The 13,982-nt window shown below is 50.0% G+C and overlaps 1 protein-coding gene across 1 annotated transcript; it reads right to left on the bottom strand.

Annotated features, from left to right (window-relative positions):
* Nucleotides 1–485: 485 nt before the first annotated feature.
* LOC142370465 (GTPase IMAP family member 7-like) lies at nucleotides 486–13,715 on the bottom strand. The gene is made up of 2 exons (XM_075453044.1): nucleotides 13,583–13,715; nucleotides 486–1,183 (listed from the first exon to the last, which is right to left on the bottom strand). The coding sequence occupies exons 1-2, from the start codon at nucleotides 13,713–13,715 to the stop codon at nucleotides 486–488; spliced, it is 831 nt and encodes a 276-aa protein (XP_075309159.1).
* Between the last annotated feature and the right edge of the window lie 267 nt (nucleotides 13,716–13,982).

Genomic DNA, 13,982 nt, shown 5'->3' with positions numbered 1-13,982 from the left:
TCAAATCTAATTGCTTTTGTGACTTTGTCAGTTCAATTTAATAACAAGAAACATTAATAGTAAATACTTTTCTATCACCATCATCATGTATTACTTTGTAAGGAATACATTCTATCAATAAGTCATTTTCTACACCACAAAGCTAAATCCTAACATATTGAATACCACGATTATAAAATACCAGAAACCGCCATGATTATTGGCTTCTTATCAAATTAACATTATATCTACCAGAACTAAACTATGTTTTATTATCAGCATATCACACTCTCAGTATAATAGATACCACATATTTCCCCCATAACAATCAACAGCTCAAGGTTTCCTCAATTTTGACTAATAAATGATTTAAAGCAATGCTGTACTCCCCCTCTGTCTACACAGTGTGTTATAACTTTGCCGAACCTCCTCTGTTTGCTTACAAAGGTAGCAAACAAAATCTTTCTAGGTCTTGATTATGAGTCTAGACAATCCACCGTGGTCACTTATTCTCTTGCAAGAATCAAATGAAAAAGTAAGATGCGTTGGATCAGAGCCATCATGAATTCTTCATCCATGTCACCTCGCCCCATTTTCTGAGCTAACTCTACCTCTTTATACATTGCATCTGTGTAATGTGTCCCCCCGTTTGCTGCCACCACGTTGTCGACCATCTCCAGAAGTTGCGTTACCTGTTTTCTGTCCTTGCTCATGTTGTCAAAGACTAGGAACCTTCCGCCACAACGTTGGATAACTCGTTGAAGCCCCGGGTCACCTTCACGTACATATTCCTGTATGGTCATGGCTCCAAGATCACCAGCACGGGTAAACAGCACAATCATGAACTGGTTGGCTTTTGGACCAAACAGCTCCTGTAGTGCTTCCACAGAGTTCTTCTCTTCTTTGGTGAATCGGCCAATTTGGATCACCAGCAGGAAGACATGTGGACCAGGACAAGAGACTTTGACACATTTCACTATTTCTCTTTTTATGAAATCTTCCGTTTTGGAAGTGTCCAGGATCCCTGGCGTGTCAACCACACTAACTACTCTGTTACCCCAGAGAGCGACTCCTTTTTCACAGGCTTCTGTCACTGAACTTGCAGCGGGACTAGATCTGAATTTTGTTTCTCCAAGAATGGTGTTTCCAACTGCACTTTTGCCCACAGCAGTTTTTCCAATCATCACAATTCTCAAATCAAGAGCTGCAAGACAATGGACAAACTCAGTTTAAATTCTCTCACAGTGTGACTTGGTTGTTGTATAAATACCTGACTGAATGTTAGTTCATTATTTTAAAATGCAAATGACTTGTACAGATGGGGGGACAATCTTACCTTACTCAATTCAATTGTAAAGAAGAGAAGAAGAGACTACATTTCCCATCATGCCTGTGTGTGGCAGAGGAAAAGCCGAAGGAGGTGAAGCAGCGGCAGCAGCAGCAGGAGCCCCAGCGAGGACTTCCCAGCCAGCCGGGGCAGAGCTGTTGTGTGTGAATGAAAAAGGCAGTTTGAAGCCTTTTCCCGCTCTGCTGGCGCAACCGTGAGTCAGAGGGGCGCGAGCTCAGAGGGACATAAATAGAGCGAGCGGCTGGCGAAGACCCTGCCGCACGCGCGGGGGCGTGTCCCTTCGCGGGATGTAGCGTAATGTGCCGAGACTTCGTCTCGGCAAATCGCTACATCTCGCTCTGAATCTCTTTCTCTTTCTCTCTCTCCCCCTCTTTTTTTTCTCCTCTCCTCTCCTCTTCTTCCTCCTCTCCTCTCTCTCCCCCCCCCCCTCTCCTTTCTCTCCCTCTCCCTCCAAGCTCAAACAGCAGGTGTTTCTCAACGCTCTTTGAGTGGCTTAACACAGTCAGTTCTTCCTCTCGAGTGGTTGACATGTTTTTTATCCTTCAGAGTTTCATACTTTCATTTAATAGCGCCGTATTGGATCACTGTATGGTGGCCCCCCTTTTTTTGGTGATGAAGCTGCTTTGATACTGTTTCGTGTTGTGGTGGCTGTTGGTATTTCTAACTGTTGAACTGATCTGAAGTTGTTTTTGTGGAAGTGGTGCTATTTTGTGATCATTGAACTGGTTGTAATAAAACTTTTATTTATAAAGCATTGTCATGCAGCATTTTTACTCATCATAAGGGCTTAACAATGTCAATAATGAAACAAAACGTTATAAAATTAGGTTTAAGCTATTAATTAATTGATAATGTAAATATATATGGGACCCGTTAGGGTTAGGGTTAGAGTTAGGGTTAGGGTTAGAGTTAGGGTTAGAGTTAGAGTTAGAGTTAGAGTTAGAGTTAGGGTTAGAGTTAGAGTTAGAGTTAGAGTTAGAGTTAGAGTTAGAGTTAGGGTTAGAGTTAGGGTTAGAGTTAGAGTTAGAGTTAGAGTTAGGGTTAGAGTTAGAGTTAGAGTTAGAGTTAGGGTTAGAGTTAGAGTTAGAGTTAGAGTTAGGGTTAGAGTTAGAGTTAGAGTTAGAGTTAGGGTTAGAGTTAGAGTTAGAGTTAGGGTTAGAGTTAGAGTTAGAGTTAGAGTTAGAGTTAGAGTTAGAGTTAGAGTTAGAGTTAGAGTTAGAGTTAGAGTTAGGGTTAGAGTTAGAGTTAGAGTTAGAGTTAGGGTTAGGGTTAGAGTTAGAGTTAGAGTTAGAGTTAGGGTTAGAGTTAGAGTTAGAGTTAGGGTTAGAGTTAGAGTTAGAGTTAGAGTTAGAGTTAGAGTTAGAGTTAGAGTTAGGGTTAGAGTTAGAGTTAGAGTTAGAGTTAGAGTTAGGGTTAGAGTTAGAGTTAGAGTTAGGGTTAGAGTTAGAGTTAGAGTTAGGGTTAGAGTTAGAGTTAGAGTTAGGGTTAGGGGCCTGCCAGGTGAGTGTTTAAACTTGTAGCACCCACAGTTGCAGATATGCAACAAGCTTTTTATGTATTTACATTATATTTCGATTTACATGACATTATTTGAAATTTTAAATGGACATACATTATTTCCATTCATGTGTCATTTTTTTACATTACATTTGATTTCCTGTGTTTCTTTCTCAATAAAAGGTCATTTAAAGGGGTTTGTGCGTGGAACCTACTTCGAATGGATACATATGAAGGACAAAGGAGTTTGAACTTGTTTTGACTGAAGGAATTCCTTTTATAGCAAAAATCCGTATTTCGTCTTAACTCCGCAAAAGAAGGCTATTCCTGTGTTTCTTTCTCCAAAAAGGTCATTTAAAGGGCTTTATGCGTGGAACCTACTTCGAATGGATACATATGAAGGACAAAGGAGTTTGAACTTGTTTTGACTGAAGGAATTCCTTTTATAGCAAAAATCCGTATTTCGTCTTAACTCCGCAAAAGAAGGCTATTCCTGTGTTTCTTTCTCCAAAAAGGTCATTTAAAGGGCTTTATGCGTGGAACCTACTTCGAATGGATACATATGAAGGACAAAGGAGTTTGAACTTGTTTTGACTGAAGGAATTCCTTTTATAGCAAAAATCCGTATTTCGTCTTAACTCCGCAAAAGAAGGCTATTCCTGTGTTTCTTTCTCCAAAAAGGTCATTTAAAGGGCTTTATGCGTGGAACCTACTTCGAATGGATACATATGAAGGACAAAGGAGTTTGAACTTGTTTTGACTGAAGGAATTCCTTTTATAGCAAAAATCCGTATTTCGTCTTAACTCCGCAAAAGAAGGCTATTCCTGTGTTTCTTTCTCAATAAAAGGTCATTTAAAGGGCTTTATGCGTGGGACCTACTTCGAAAGGATACATATGAAGGACAAAGGAGTTTGAACTACAGAAGAGACGTGTCTAAGTGTGCGTTTGTGTGTGTGCACGTGCGTATGCATGTGTGTGTTTGTGCATGTTTGCGTGTGCATGTGTAGTGGTGTGTGTTTGTGCGTAAACGTACGTGCATGTGCATGTGTACATGTGCACGTGCACACACATGTGACAGACTCCTCCCCCTGAGACAGACTCCTCCCCCTAAGACAGAGACTCCTCCCCTAAAACAGAGACTCCTCCCCTTGATACATAGACTCCTCCCCCTGATACAGAGACTCCACCCCATGACAGAGACTCCTCCCCCTGATACAGAGACTCCTCCCCTAAGACAGAGACTCCTCCCCCTGATACAGAGACTCCTCCCCTAAGACAGAGACTCCTCCCCCTGATACAGAGACTCCACCCCATGACAGACACTCCTCCCCCTAAAACAGAGACTCCTCCCCCTGATACATAGACTCCTCCCCCTTATACATAGACTCCTCCCCTTGATACATAGACCCCTCCCCCTAAGACAGAGACTCCACCCCTTGATACATAGACTCCTCCTCCTAAAACAGAGACTCCTCCCCCTGATACATAGACTCCTCCCCCTAAGACAGAGACTCCACCCCTTGATACAGAGACTCCTCCCCCTTATACATAGACTCCTCCCCCTGATACAGAGACTCCACCCCATGACAGAGACTCCTCCCCCTGATACAGAGACTCCTCCCCTAAGACAGAGACTCCTCCCCCTGATACAGAGACTCCTCCCCTAAGACAGAGACTCCTCCCCCTGATACAGAGACTCCACCCCATGACAGAGACTCCTCCCCCTAAAACAGAGACTCCTCCCCCTGATACATAGACTCCTCCCCCTTATACATAGACTCCTCCCCTTGATACATAGACCCCTCCCCCTAAGACAGAGACTCCACCCCTTGATACATAGACCCCTCCCCCTAAAACGGAGACTCCTCCCCCTAAGACAGAGACTCCACCCCTTGATACATAGACTCCTCCCCCTAAGACAGAGACTCCTCCCCCTTATACATAGACTCCTCCCCTAAGACAGAGACTCCTCCCCCTAAGACAGAGACTCCACCCCTTGATACAGAGACTCCACCCCATGACAGAGACTCCTCCCCCTGATACAGAGACTCCTCCCCTAAGACAGAGACTCCTCCCCCTGATACAGAGACTCCACCCCATGACAGAGACTCCTCCCCCTAAAACAGAGACTCCTCCCCCTGATACATAGACTCCTCCCCCTTATACATAACTCCTCCCCCTAAGACAGAGACTCCTCCCCCTTATACATAGACTCCTCCCCTAAGACAGAGACTCCTCCCCCTAAGACAGAGACTCCACCCCTTGATACAGAGACTCCTCCCCTAAGACAGAGACTCCTCCCCCTGATACAGACACTCCTCCCCCAAGACAGAGACTCCTCCCTCCCTAGGAAGAGACTCCTCCCCCTAAGACTCCTCCCCCAAGAAAGAGACTCCACCCCTAAGACAGAGACTCCTCCCCCTAAAACAGAGACTCCTCCCCTAAGACAAAGACTCCTCCCCCTAAAACAGAGACTCCTCCCCCTAAAACAGAGACTCCACCCCTGATACAGAGACTCCTCCCCCTTATACATAGACTCCTCCCCTAAGACAGAGACTCCACCCCTTGATACATAGACTCCACCCCCTAAGACAAAGACTCCTCCCCCTAAAACAGAGACTCCATCCCTGATAGAGAGACTCCACCCCTTGATACTGAGACTCCTCCCCCTTATACATAGACTCCATCCCCCAAAAACAGAGACTCCTCCCCCTAACAAAAAGACTCCTCCCCCTAAAACAGAGACTCCTCCCCCTAAAACAGAGACTCCACCCCATGACAGAGACTCCTCCCCCTGATACATAGACTCCTCCCCCTAAGACAGAGACTCCTCCCCTAAGACAGAGACTCCACCCCTTGATACATAGACTCCACCCCCTAAGACAGAGACTCCACCCCTTGATACATAGACTCCACCCCCTAAGACAAAGACTCCTCCCCCTAAAACATAGACTCCACCCCTGATACAGAGACTCCACCCCTTGATACTGAGACTCCTCCCCCTTATACATAGACTCCTCCCCCTAAAACAGAGACTCCTCCCCTAAGACAGAGACTCCTCCCCCTGATACAGAGACCCCTCCCCCTAAAACAGAGACTCCTCCCCTAAGACAGAGACTCCTCCCCCTGATACAGAGACTCCACCCCATGACAGAGACTCCTCCCCCTGATACATAGACTCCTCCCCCTAAGACAGAGACTCCACCCCTTGATACAGAGACTCCTCCCCCTTATACATAGACTCCTCCCCCTGATACATAGACTCCTCCCCCTTATACATAGACTCCTCCCCTTGATACATAGACCCCTCCCCCTAAGACAGAGACTCCACCCCTTGATACATAGACCCCTCCCCCTAAAACAGAGACTCCTCCCCCTAAAACAGAGACTCCACCCCTTGATACAGAGACTCCTCCCCTAAGACAGAGACTCCTCCCCCTAAGACAGACTCCTCCCCCTGATACATAGACTCCTCCCCCTAAGACAGACTCCTCCCCCTTATACATAGACTCCTCCCCCTGATACAGAGACTCCTCCCCTAAGACAAAGACTCCTCCCCCTAAAACAGAGACTCCTCCCCCTGATACATAGACTCCTCCCCCTAAAACGGAGACTCCTCCCCCTGATACAGAGACTCCTCCCCCTGATACAGAGACCCCTCCCCCTAAAACAGAGACTCCTCCCCCTAAGACAAAGACTCCACCCCTTGATACAGAGACTCCTCCAACTAAGACAGAGACTCCACCCCCCTAAGATAGAAACTCCACCCCTAAGACAGAGACTCCTCCCCCTAAGACAGAGACTCCACCCCTTGATACAGAGACTCCTCCCCCTGATACAGAGACTCCTCCCCTAAGACAAAGACTCCTCCCCCTAAAACAGAGACTCTTCCCCCTGATACATAGACTCCTCCCCCTAAAACAGAGACTCCTCCCCTTGATACAGAGACTCCTCCCCCTTATACAGAGACTCCTCCCCCTAATACAGAGACTCCTCCCCCTAATACAGAGACTCCTCCCCCAAGACAGAGACTCCTCCCTCCCTAGGAAGAGACTCCTCCCCCTAAGACTCCTCCCCCAAGAAAGAGACTCCTCCCCAAAGACTCTTCCCCCTGACAAAGAGACTCCTCCCCTAAGACAGAGACTCCTCCCCCTAATACAGAGACTCCTCCCCTTGATACAGAGACTCCTCCTTCCTTAGGCATAGACTCCTCGTGTATGTGTGAACGTGCTAGTGCATGTGTGTGCACGTGGTAGTGCATGTGTGTTTTTGCACGTGCTTGTGCACGTGTGTGTGCACGTGCTAGTGCACGTGTGTGTGCACGTGCGTGTGCATGTTTGTGCACGTGTGTGTGTGCACGTGCGTGTGCATGTTTGTGTGTGCACGTGCCAGTGCGCGTGTGTTTGTGCACGTGCGTATGTGTGTGCTCGTGCATTTGTGTGTGTGCACGTGCTAGTGCACGTGTGTGTGTGCATGTGTGTGCACGTGGTAGTGCATGTGTGTGCACGTGGTAGTGCACGTGCGTGTGCATGTGTGTGTGCACATGCTAGTGCACGTCTGTGCATGTGCGTGTGCACGTGTGTGTGTGCATGTGTGTGTGTGCACGTGCGCGTGTGTGTGCACGTGCTAGTGTACGTGTGTGCACGTGCGTATGTGTATGCGTGTGCATCTATGTGCACGTGCTAGTATACGTGTGTGTGCACGTGCTTGTGTATTTGTGTGTGTGCACGTGTGTGTGCACGTGTGTGCACATGTGTCTGCACGTGCGTGTGCATGTGTGTGTGTGCACGTGCCAGTGCGCGTGTGTTTGTGCAAGTGCGTATGTGTGTGCTAGTGCATTTGTGTGTGTGCACGTGCTAGTGCACGTGTGTGTGTGTGTGCGTGTGCATGTGTGTGTGCACGTGGTAGTGCACGTGCGTGTGCATGTTTTTGCACATGCTAGTGCACGTCTGTGCATGTGCGTGTGCACGTGTGTGTGTGCATGTGTGTGTGTGCACGTGCGCGTGTGTGTGCACGTGCTAGTGTACGTGTGTGTGTCCACGTGTGTGTGTGCACGTGCGTGTGCACGTGTGTGCACGTGTGCATGTGTGTGTGCACGTGCTAGTGCACGTGCGTGTGCATGTGTGTGGACGTGCTAGTGCACGTGCGTGTTCATGTGTGTGCGTGTGCATGTGTGTGTGCACGTGCTAGTGCACGTGTGTTTGTGTGCGTGTGCATGTGCATGTGCATGTGTGTGCACGTGGTAGTGCACGAGCGTGTGCATGTGTGTGTGCACATGCTAGTGCACGTCTGTGCATGTGCGTGTGCACGTGTGTGTGTGTGTGCATGTGTGTGTGTGCACGTGCGCGTGTGTGTGCACGTGCTAGTGTACGTGTGTGTGTGTGCACGTGGTAGTGCACGAGCGTGTGCATATGTGTGTGCACATGCTAGTGCACGTCTGTGCTTGTGCGTGTGCACGTGTGCGTGTGTGTGCACGTGCTAGTGTACGTGTGTGTGTGCACGTGTGTGTGTGCAAGTGCGTGTGCACGTGTGTGCACATGTGCATGTGTGTGTGCACGTGCTAGTGCACGTGCGTGTGCATGTGTGTGCACGTGCGTGTACATGTGTGTGGACGTGCTAGTGCACGTGCGTGTTCATGTGTGTGCGTGTGCATGTGTGTGTGCACGTGCTAGTGCACGTGTGTTTGTGTGCGTGCGTCTGTGTGTGCACGTGCTAGTGCACGTGTGTTTGTGCACGTGCGTGTGTGTGTACGTGCTAGTGCATTTGTGTGTGTGCACGTGCTAGTGCATGTGTGTTTGTGCACGTGCGTGTGCACGTGTGTGTGCACGTGCGTGCAAGTGCGTGTGCATGTGTGTAAGCACGTGTGTGTGCACGTGCTAGTGCATGTGTGTGTGCACGTGCGTGTGCATGTGTGTGCACGTGCGTGTGCATGTGTGTGGGCGTGCTAGTGCACGTGCGTGTTCATGTGTGTGCGTGTGCATGTGTGTGTGCACTTGCTAGTGCACGTGTGTTTGTGTGCGTGTGCATGTGTGTGTGTGCATGTGCATGTGTTTGCACGTGGTAGTGCACGAGCGTGTGCATGTGTTTGTGCACATGCTAGTGCACGTCTGTGCTTGTGCGTGTGCATGTGTGTGTGTGTGTGCATGTGTGTGTGTGCACGTGCGCGTGTGTGCACGTGCTAGTGTACGTGTGTGTGTGCACGTGCGTGTGCATGTGTGTGCACGTGCTAGTGCACGTGCGTTTTCATGTGTTTGCGTGTGCATGTGTGTGTGCACGTGCTAGTGCACGTGTGTTTGTGTGCGTGTGCATGTGTGTGTGTGCATGTGCATGTGTGTGCACGTGGTAGTGCACGAGCGTGTGCATGTGTGTGTGCACATGCTAGTGCACGTCTGTGCTTGTGCGTGTGCACGTGTGTGTGTGCACGTGCGCGTGTGTGTGCACGTGCTAGTGCATGTGTGTGTGCACGTGCGTGTGCATGTGTGTGCACGTGCGTGTGCATGTGTGTGGGCGTGCTAGTGCACGTGCGTGTTCATGTGTGTGCGTGTGCATGTGTGTGTGCACTTGCTAGTGCACGTGTGTTTGTGTGCGTGTGCATGTGTGTGTGTGCATGTGCATGTGTTTGCACGTGGTAGTGCACGAGCGTGTGCATGTGTTTGTGCACATGCTAGTGCACGTCTGTGCTTGTGCGTGTGCATGTGTGTGTGTGTGTGCATGTGTGTGTGTGCACGTGCGCGTGTGTGCACGTGCTAGTGTACGTGTGTGTGTGCACGTGCGTGTGCATGTGTGTGCACGTGCTAGTGCACGTGCGTTTTCATGTGTTTGCGTGTGCATGTGTGTGTGCACGTGCTAGTGCACGTGTGTTTGTGTGCGTGTGCATGTGTGTGTGTGCATGTGCATGTGTGTGCACGTGGTAGTGCACGAGCGTGTGCATGTGTGTGTGCACATGCTAGTGCACGTCTGTGCTTGTGCGTGTGCACGTGTGTGTGCACGTGCGCGTGTGTGTGCACGTGCTAGTTTACGTGTGTGTGCACGTGTTTGCGCGCGTGCGTGTGCATGTGTGTGTGCGCGTGCGTGTGCATGTGTGTGTGCACGTGTGTGTGCACGTGCGTGCAAGTGCGTGTGCATGTGTGTAAGCACGTTTGTGTGCACGTGCTAGTTCATGTTTGTGTGCACGTGCGTGTGTGTTTAAACGTGCACGTGTTTTTGTGCACGTGTTTGTGCGTGTGCATTTGTGTGCACGTGTGTGTGCACGTGCTAGTGCAATTGTGTTTGTGCACGTGCGTATGTGTGTGTGCATGTGTGTTTGTGCGTGTGCATGTGTGCGTGCACGTGCGTGTGCATGTGTCTGAGCACGTTTGTGTGTGTGCAAGTGCGTGTGCATGTGTGTAAGCACGTTCGTGTGTACGTGCTAGTGCATTTGTGTGTGTGCACGTGCTAGTGCATGTGTGTTTGTGCACGTGCGTGTGCACGTGTGTGTGCACGTGCGTGCAAGTGTGTGTGCATGTGTGTAAGCACGTTCGTGTGCACGTGCTAGTGCATGTGTGTGTGTGCACGTGCGTGTGCATGTGTGTGCACGTGCGTGTGCACGTGCGTGTGCATGTGTGTGTGCACATGCTAGTGCACGTCTGTGCTTGTGCGTGTGCATGTGTGTGTGTGCACGTGCGTGTGCACGTGCTAGTGTACGTGTGTGTGTGCACGTGCTAGTGTACGTGTGTGTGTGCACGTGTGCGCGCGCGCGTGTGCATGTGTGTGTGCACATGCGTGTGCATGTGTGTGCGCGTGCGTGTGCATGTGTGTGCACGTGCGTGTGCAAGTGTGTGGACGTGCTAGTGCACGTGCGTGTTCATATGTGTGCGTGTGCATGTGTGTGCACGTGCTAGTGCACGTGTGTTTGTGTGCGTGCGTCTGTGTGTGCACGTGCTAGTGCACGTGTGTTTGTCTACGTGTGTGTGTGTGTACGTGCTAGTGCATTTGTTTGTGTGCACGTGCGTGTGCACGTGTGTGTGCACGTGCTTGCAAGTGCGTGTGCATGTGTGTTTGTGCACGTGCGTGTGCACGTGTGTGTGCACGTGCGTGCAATTGCGTGTGCATGTGTGTAAGCACGTTCGTGTGCACGTGCTAGTGCATGTGTGTGTGCACGTGCGTGTGCATGTGTGTGCACGTGCTAGTGCACGTGCGTGTTCATGTGTGTGCGTGTGCATGTGTGTGTGCACGTTCTAGTGCACGTGTGTTTGTGTGCGTGTGCATGTGCATGTGCATGTGTGTGCACGTGGTAGTGCACGAGCGTGTGCATGTGTGTGTGCACATGCTAGTGCACGTCTGTGCATGTGCGTGTGCACGTGTGTGTGTGTGCATGTGTGTGTGTGCACGTGCGCGTGTGTGTGCACGTGCTAGTGTACGTGTGTGTGCACGTGTGTGTGTGCACGTGCGTGTGCACGTGTGTGCACGTGTGTGTGCGCGTGCGTGTGCACGTGTGCGCGCGCGTGCGTGTGCATGTGTGTGTGCACGTGCGTGTGCATGTGTGTGCGCGTGCGTGTGCATGTGTGTGCACGTGCGTGTGCAAGTGTGTGGACGTGCTAGTGCACGTGCGTGTTCATATGTGTGCGTGTGCATGTGTGTGCACGTGCTAGTGCACGTGTGTTTGTGTGCGTGCGTCTGTGTGTGCACGTGCTAGTGCACGTGTGTTTGTCTACGTGTGTGTGTGTGTACGTGCTAGTGCATTTGTTTGTGTGCACGTGCGTGTGCACGTGTGTGTGCACGTGCTTGCAAGTGCGTGTGCATGTGTGTTTGTGCACGTGTGTGTGCACGTGCGTGCAATTGCGTGTGCATGTGTGTAAGCACGTTCGTGTGCACGTGCTAGTGCATGTGTGTGTGCACGTGCGTGTGCATGTGTGTGCACGTGCGTGTGCATGTGTGTGGACGTGCTAGTGCACGTGCGTGTTCATGTGTGTGTGTGTGCACGTGTGTGTGTGCACGTGCGTGTGCACGCGTGTGCACGTGTGTGCACGTGCGTGTGCACGTGTGTGTGCACGTGCGTGCAATTGCGTGTGCATGTGTGTAAGCACGTTCGTGTGCACGTGCTAGTGCATGTGTGTGTGCACGTGCGTGTGCATGTGTGTGCACGTGCGTGTGCATGTGTGTGGACGTGCTAGTGCACGTGCGTGTTCATGTGTGTGCGTGTGCATGTGTGTGTGCACGTGCTAGTGCACGTGTGTTTGTGTGCGTGTGCATGTGCATGTGCATGTGTGTGCACGTGGTAGTGCACGAGCGTGTGCATGTGTGTGTGCACATGCTAGTGCACGTCTGTGCATGTGCGTGTGCACGTGTGTGTGTGTGTGCATGTGTGTGTGTGCACGTGCGCGTGTGTGTGCACGTGCTAGTGTACGTGTGTGTGTGCACGTGTGTGTGTGCACGTGCGTGTGCACGTGTGTGCACGTTTATGCGCGCGTGCGTGTGCACGTGTGCGCGCGCGTGCGTGTGCATGTGTGTGTGCACGTGCGTGTGCATGTGTGTGCACGTGCTAGTTCATGTTTGTGTGCACGTACGTGTGCATGTGTGTTTGAACGTGCACGTGTTTTTGTGCACGTGCTAGTGCATTTGTGTTTGTGCACGTGCATATGTGTGCACGTGTGTGTGCATGTGCGTGTGCACGTGTGTGTGCAAATATCTGTAAATGTGCATAATTATTTTCTAATGCCAAAAAAATGTGACAAAGACAATTATATTACTCGTGAAATGTTTATTTACGAAATATTTATTTTTTAAAAATTGAAACTGGATCAAATTAGGCTTCATCAAAGCAACAACACACTCATATAAACCAGACGGGTTACAAAATCAAATATTATGCAAAGGAAACTCAGAACGCATAAATTCAGCACAGAGAACTGCCAATGCAATGAAGCTGCACTGCCCATGAACTATAAATGATAAAAGTAACATTTCAGTAATCAGCATTGAAACGTGCTATTGTAAATATTTTTGCCTACTTCCAATTAGTGAGATACATGTGCCTGTCGGGGCGCGCAGGTTTCTTTAATCCTCGGTGGCACTGAGGACAGGGCCACTCGCAAGTCCTGTTCAACCGAGAGCCGCGACCTCCTGTTGTTCTTCATGTGAACTAGAGAGGAGAACGCCAACTCACACAGGCAGGTAGTGGGGAAAAGAAGCAGTTGCTCAATGGCGTGGTTGGACAAGCTCCGATGCAGAAGCCAACCAAAACTGATCCAGAGGGAGCTCACTACATTTGAGTTTCAGTGTGCGGTCCACACGGAGCTCTGCGCACTCCTCTCTCTCTCTTTCATAGTGAGCTTTTCTGTTGAGGATTCCTGGTTGAATGGGTCTCGGATCCAATCATGGTCCTCGATGTCAGCCACACGTGGAAAATAGCGCTCAAACCTGTCTTTTAAGGTCTTAAGGTGTTCGGCACATCCAGCGCGCTCCATAGCTGCCTGTGGCGCAGCTGATGCCAGCGGGAACATCTCCATGGAGCCCTGTCCCAAAGAATCATTTTGCCCATAACCCCCCCACAGAATCTTGTCTGTGGATGATAAAATATTTTCATTCCTGCCCTGAAGCTTGACGTTCAACTCGTTCAGATGTCCAAATATGTCCGCAAGGTGAGCCAGCCTGGCGCACCGCCTCTCATCCGCGAGCTTGTCCTTATGTGGGACAGCGTGTTCAGGTGAACATTCAAAATGCTCTTCCCGAAGTTCATAAAGACGGAATAGGAGTTTCCCTCGTGACAGCCAGCGCACCTCTGTGTGGAGGATCAGGCTTTGGGGGCCGGCTCCCATCTCGGCGCACAGCTGGGAGAAGAGGCGAGATTTCAGTGTAATTCACCCGCCTCTGCACAGCCTGATTCAGCACCTCGGTCAACTCCGGGGGCATGGCTTTTGCAACTAATGCCTCTCGGTGCAAAATGCAGTGGTTTGTCACAATATGTGGATTTTGTGCTTTCACCTGAGCAATAAATCCTTTCACTCTCCCCGTCATGCCTGCCGCACCATCTGCGCAAAGACTGGCGCACACATTCCAGCTCAGATTGTTCTCTTCTAAATACTTATTGGTAACCCTGAATATTTATTCTCCCGTTGTATGGCTTTCCATTTCTTTGCAGAAAAAAAAAGTCTCTTTGATAGAGTCACCATCAACATA

The sequence above is a fragment of the Odontesthes bonariensis genome, chromosome 20 (assembly GCF_027942865.1).
Source record: "Odontesthes bonariensis isolate fOdoBon6 chromosome 20, fOdoBon6.hap1, whole genome shotgun sequence".
Taxonomy (NCBI): Eukaryota; Metazoa; Chordata; class Actinopteri; order Atheriniformes; family Atherinopsidae; genus Odontesthes; species Odontesthes bonariensis.
Note: the sequence above shows the minus strand (reverse complement) of the source record. Positions and strands in the feature narration are given on the sequence as shown.

Coding starts and splice junctions, on each gene's coding strand:
- LOC142370465 (XM_075453044.1), bottom strand. CDS start 13,715: ATGCCCCCGGAGTTGACCGAGGTGCTGAATCAGGCTGTGCAGAGGCGG. Junction 1,184..13,582: donor GCCTGATCCTCCACACAGAG/GTGCGCTGGCTG, acceptor ATTGTCTTGCAG/CTCTTGATTTGAGAATTGTG.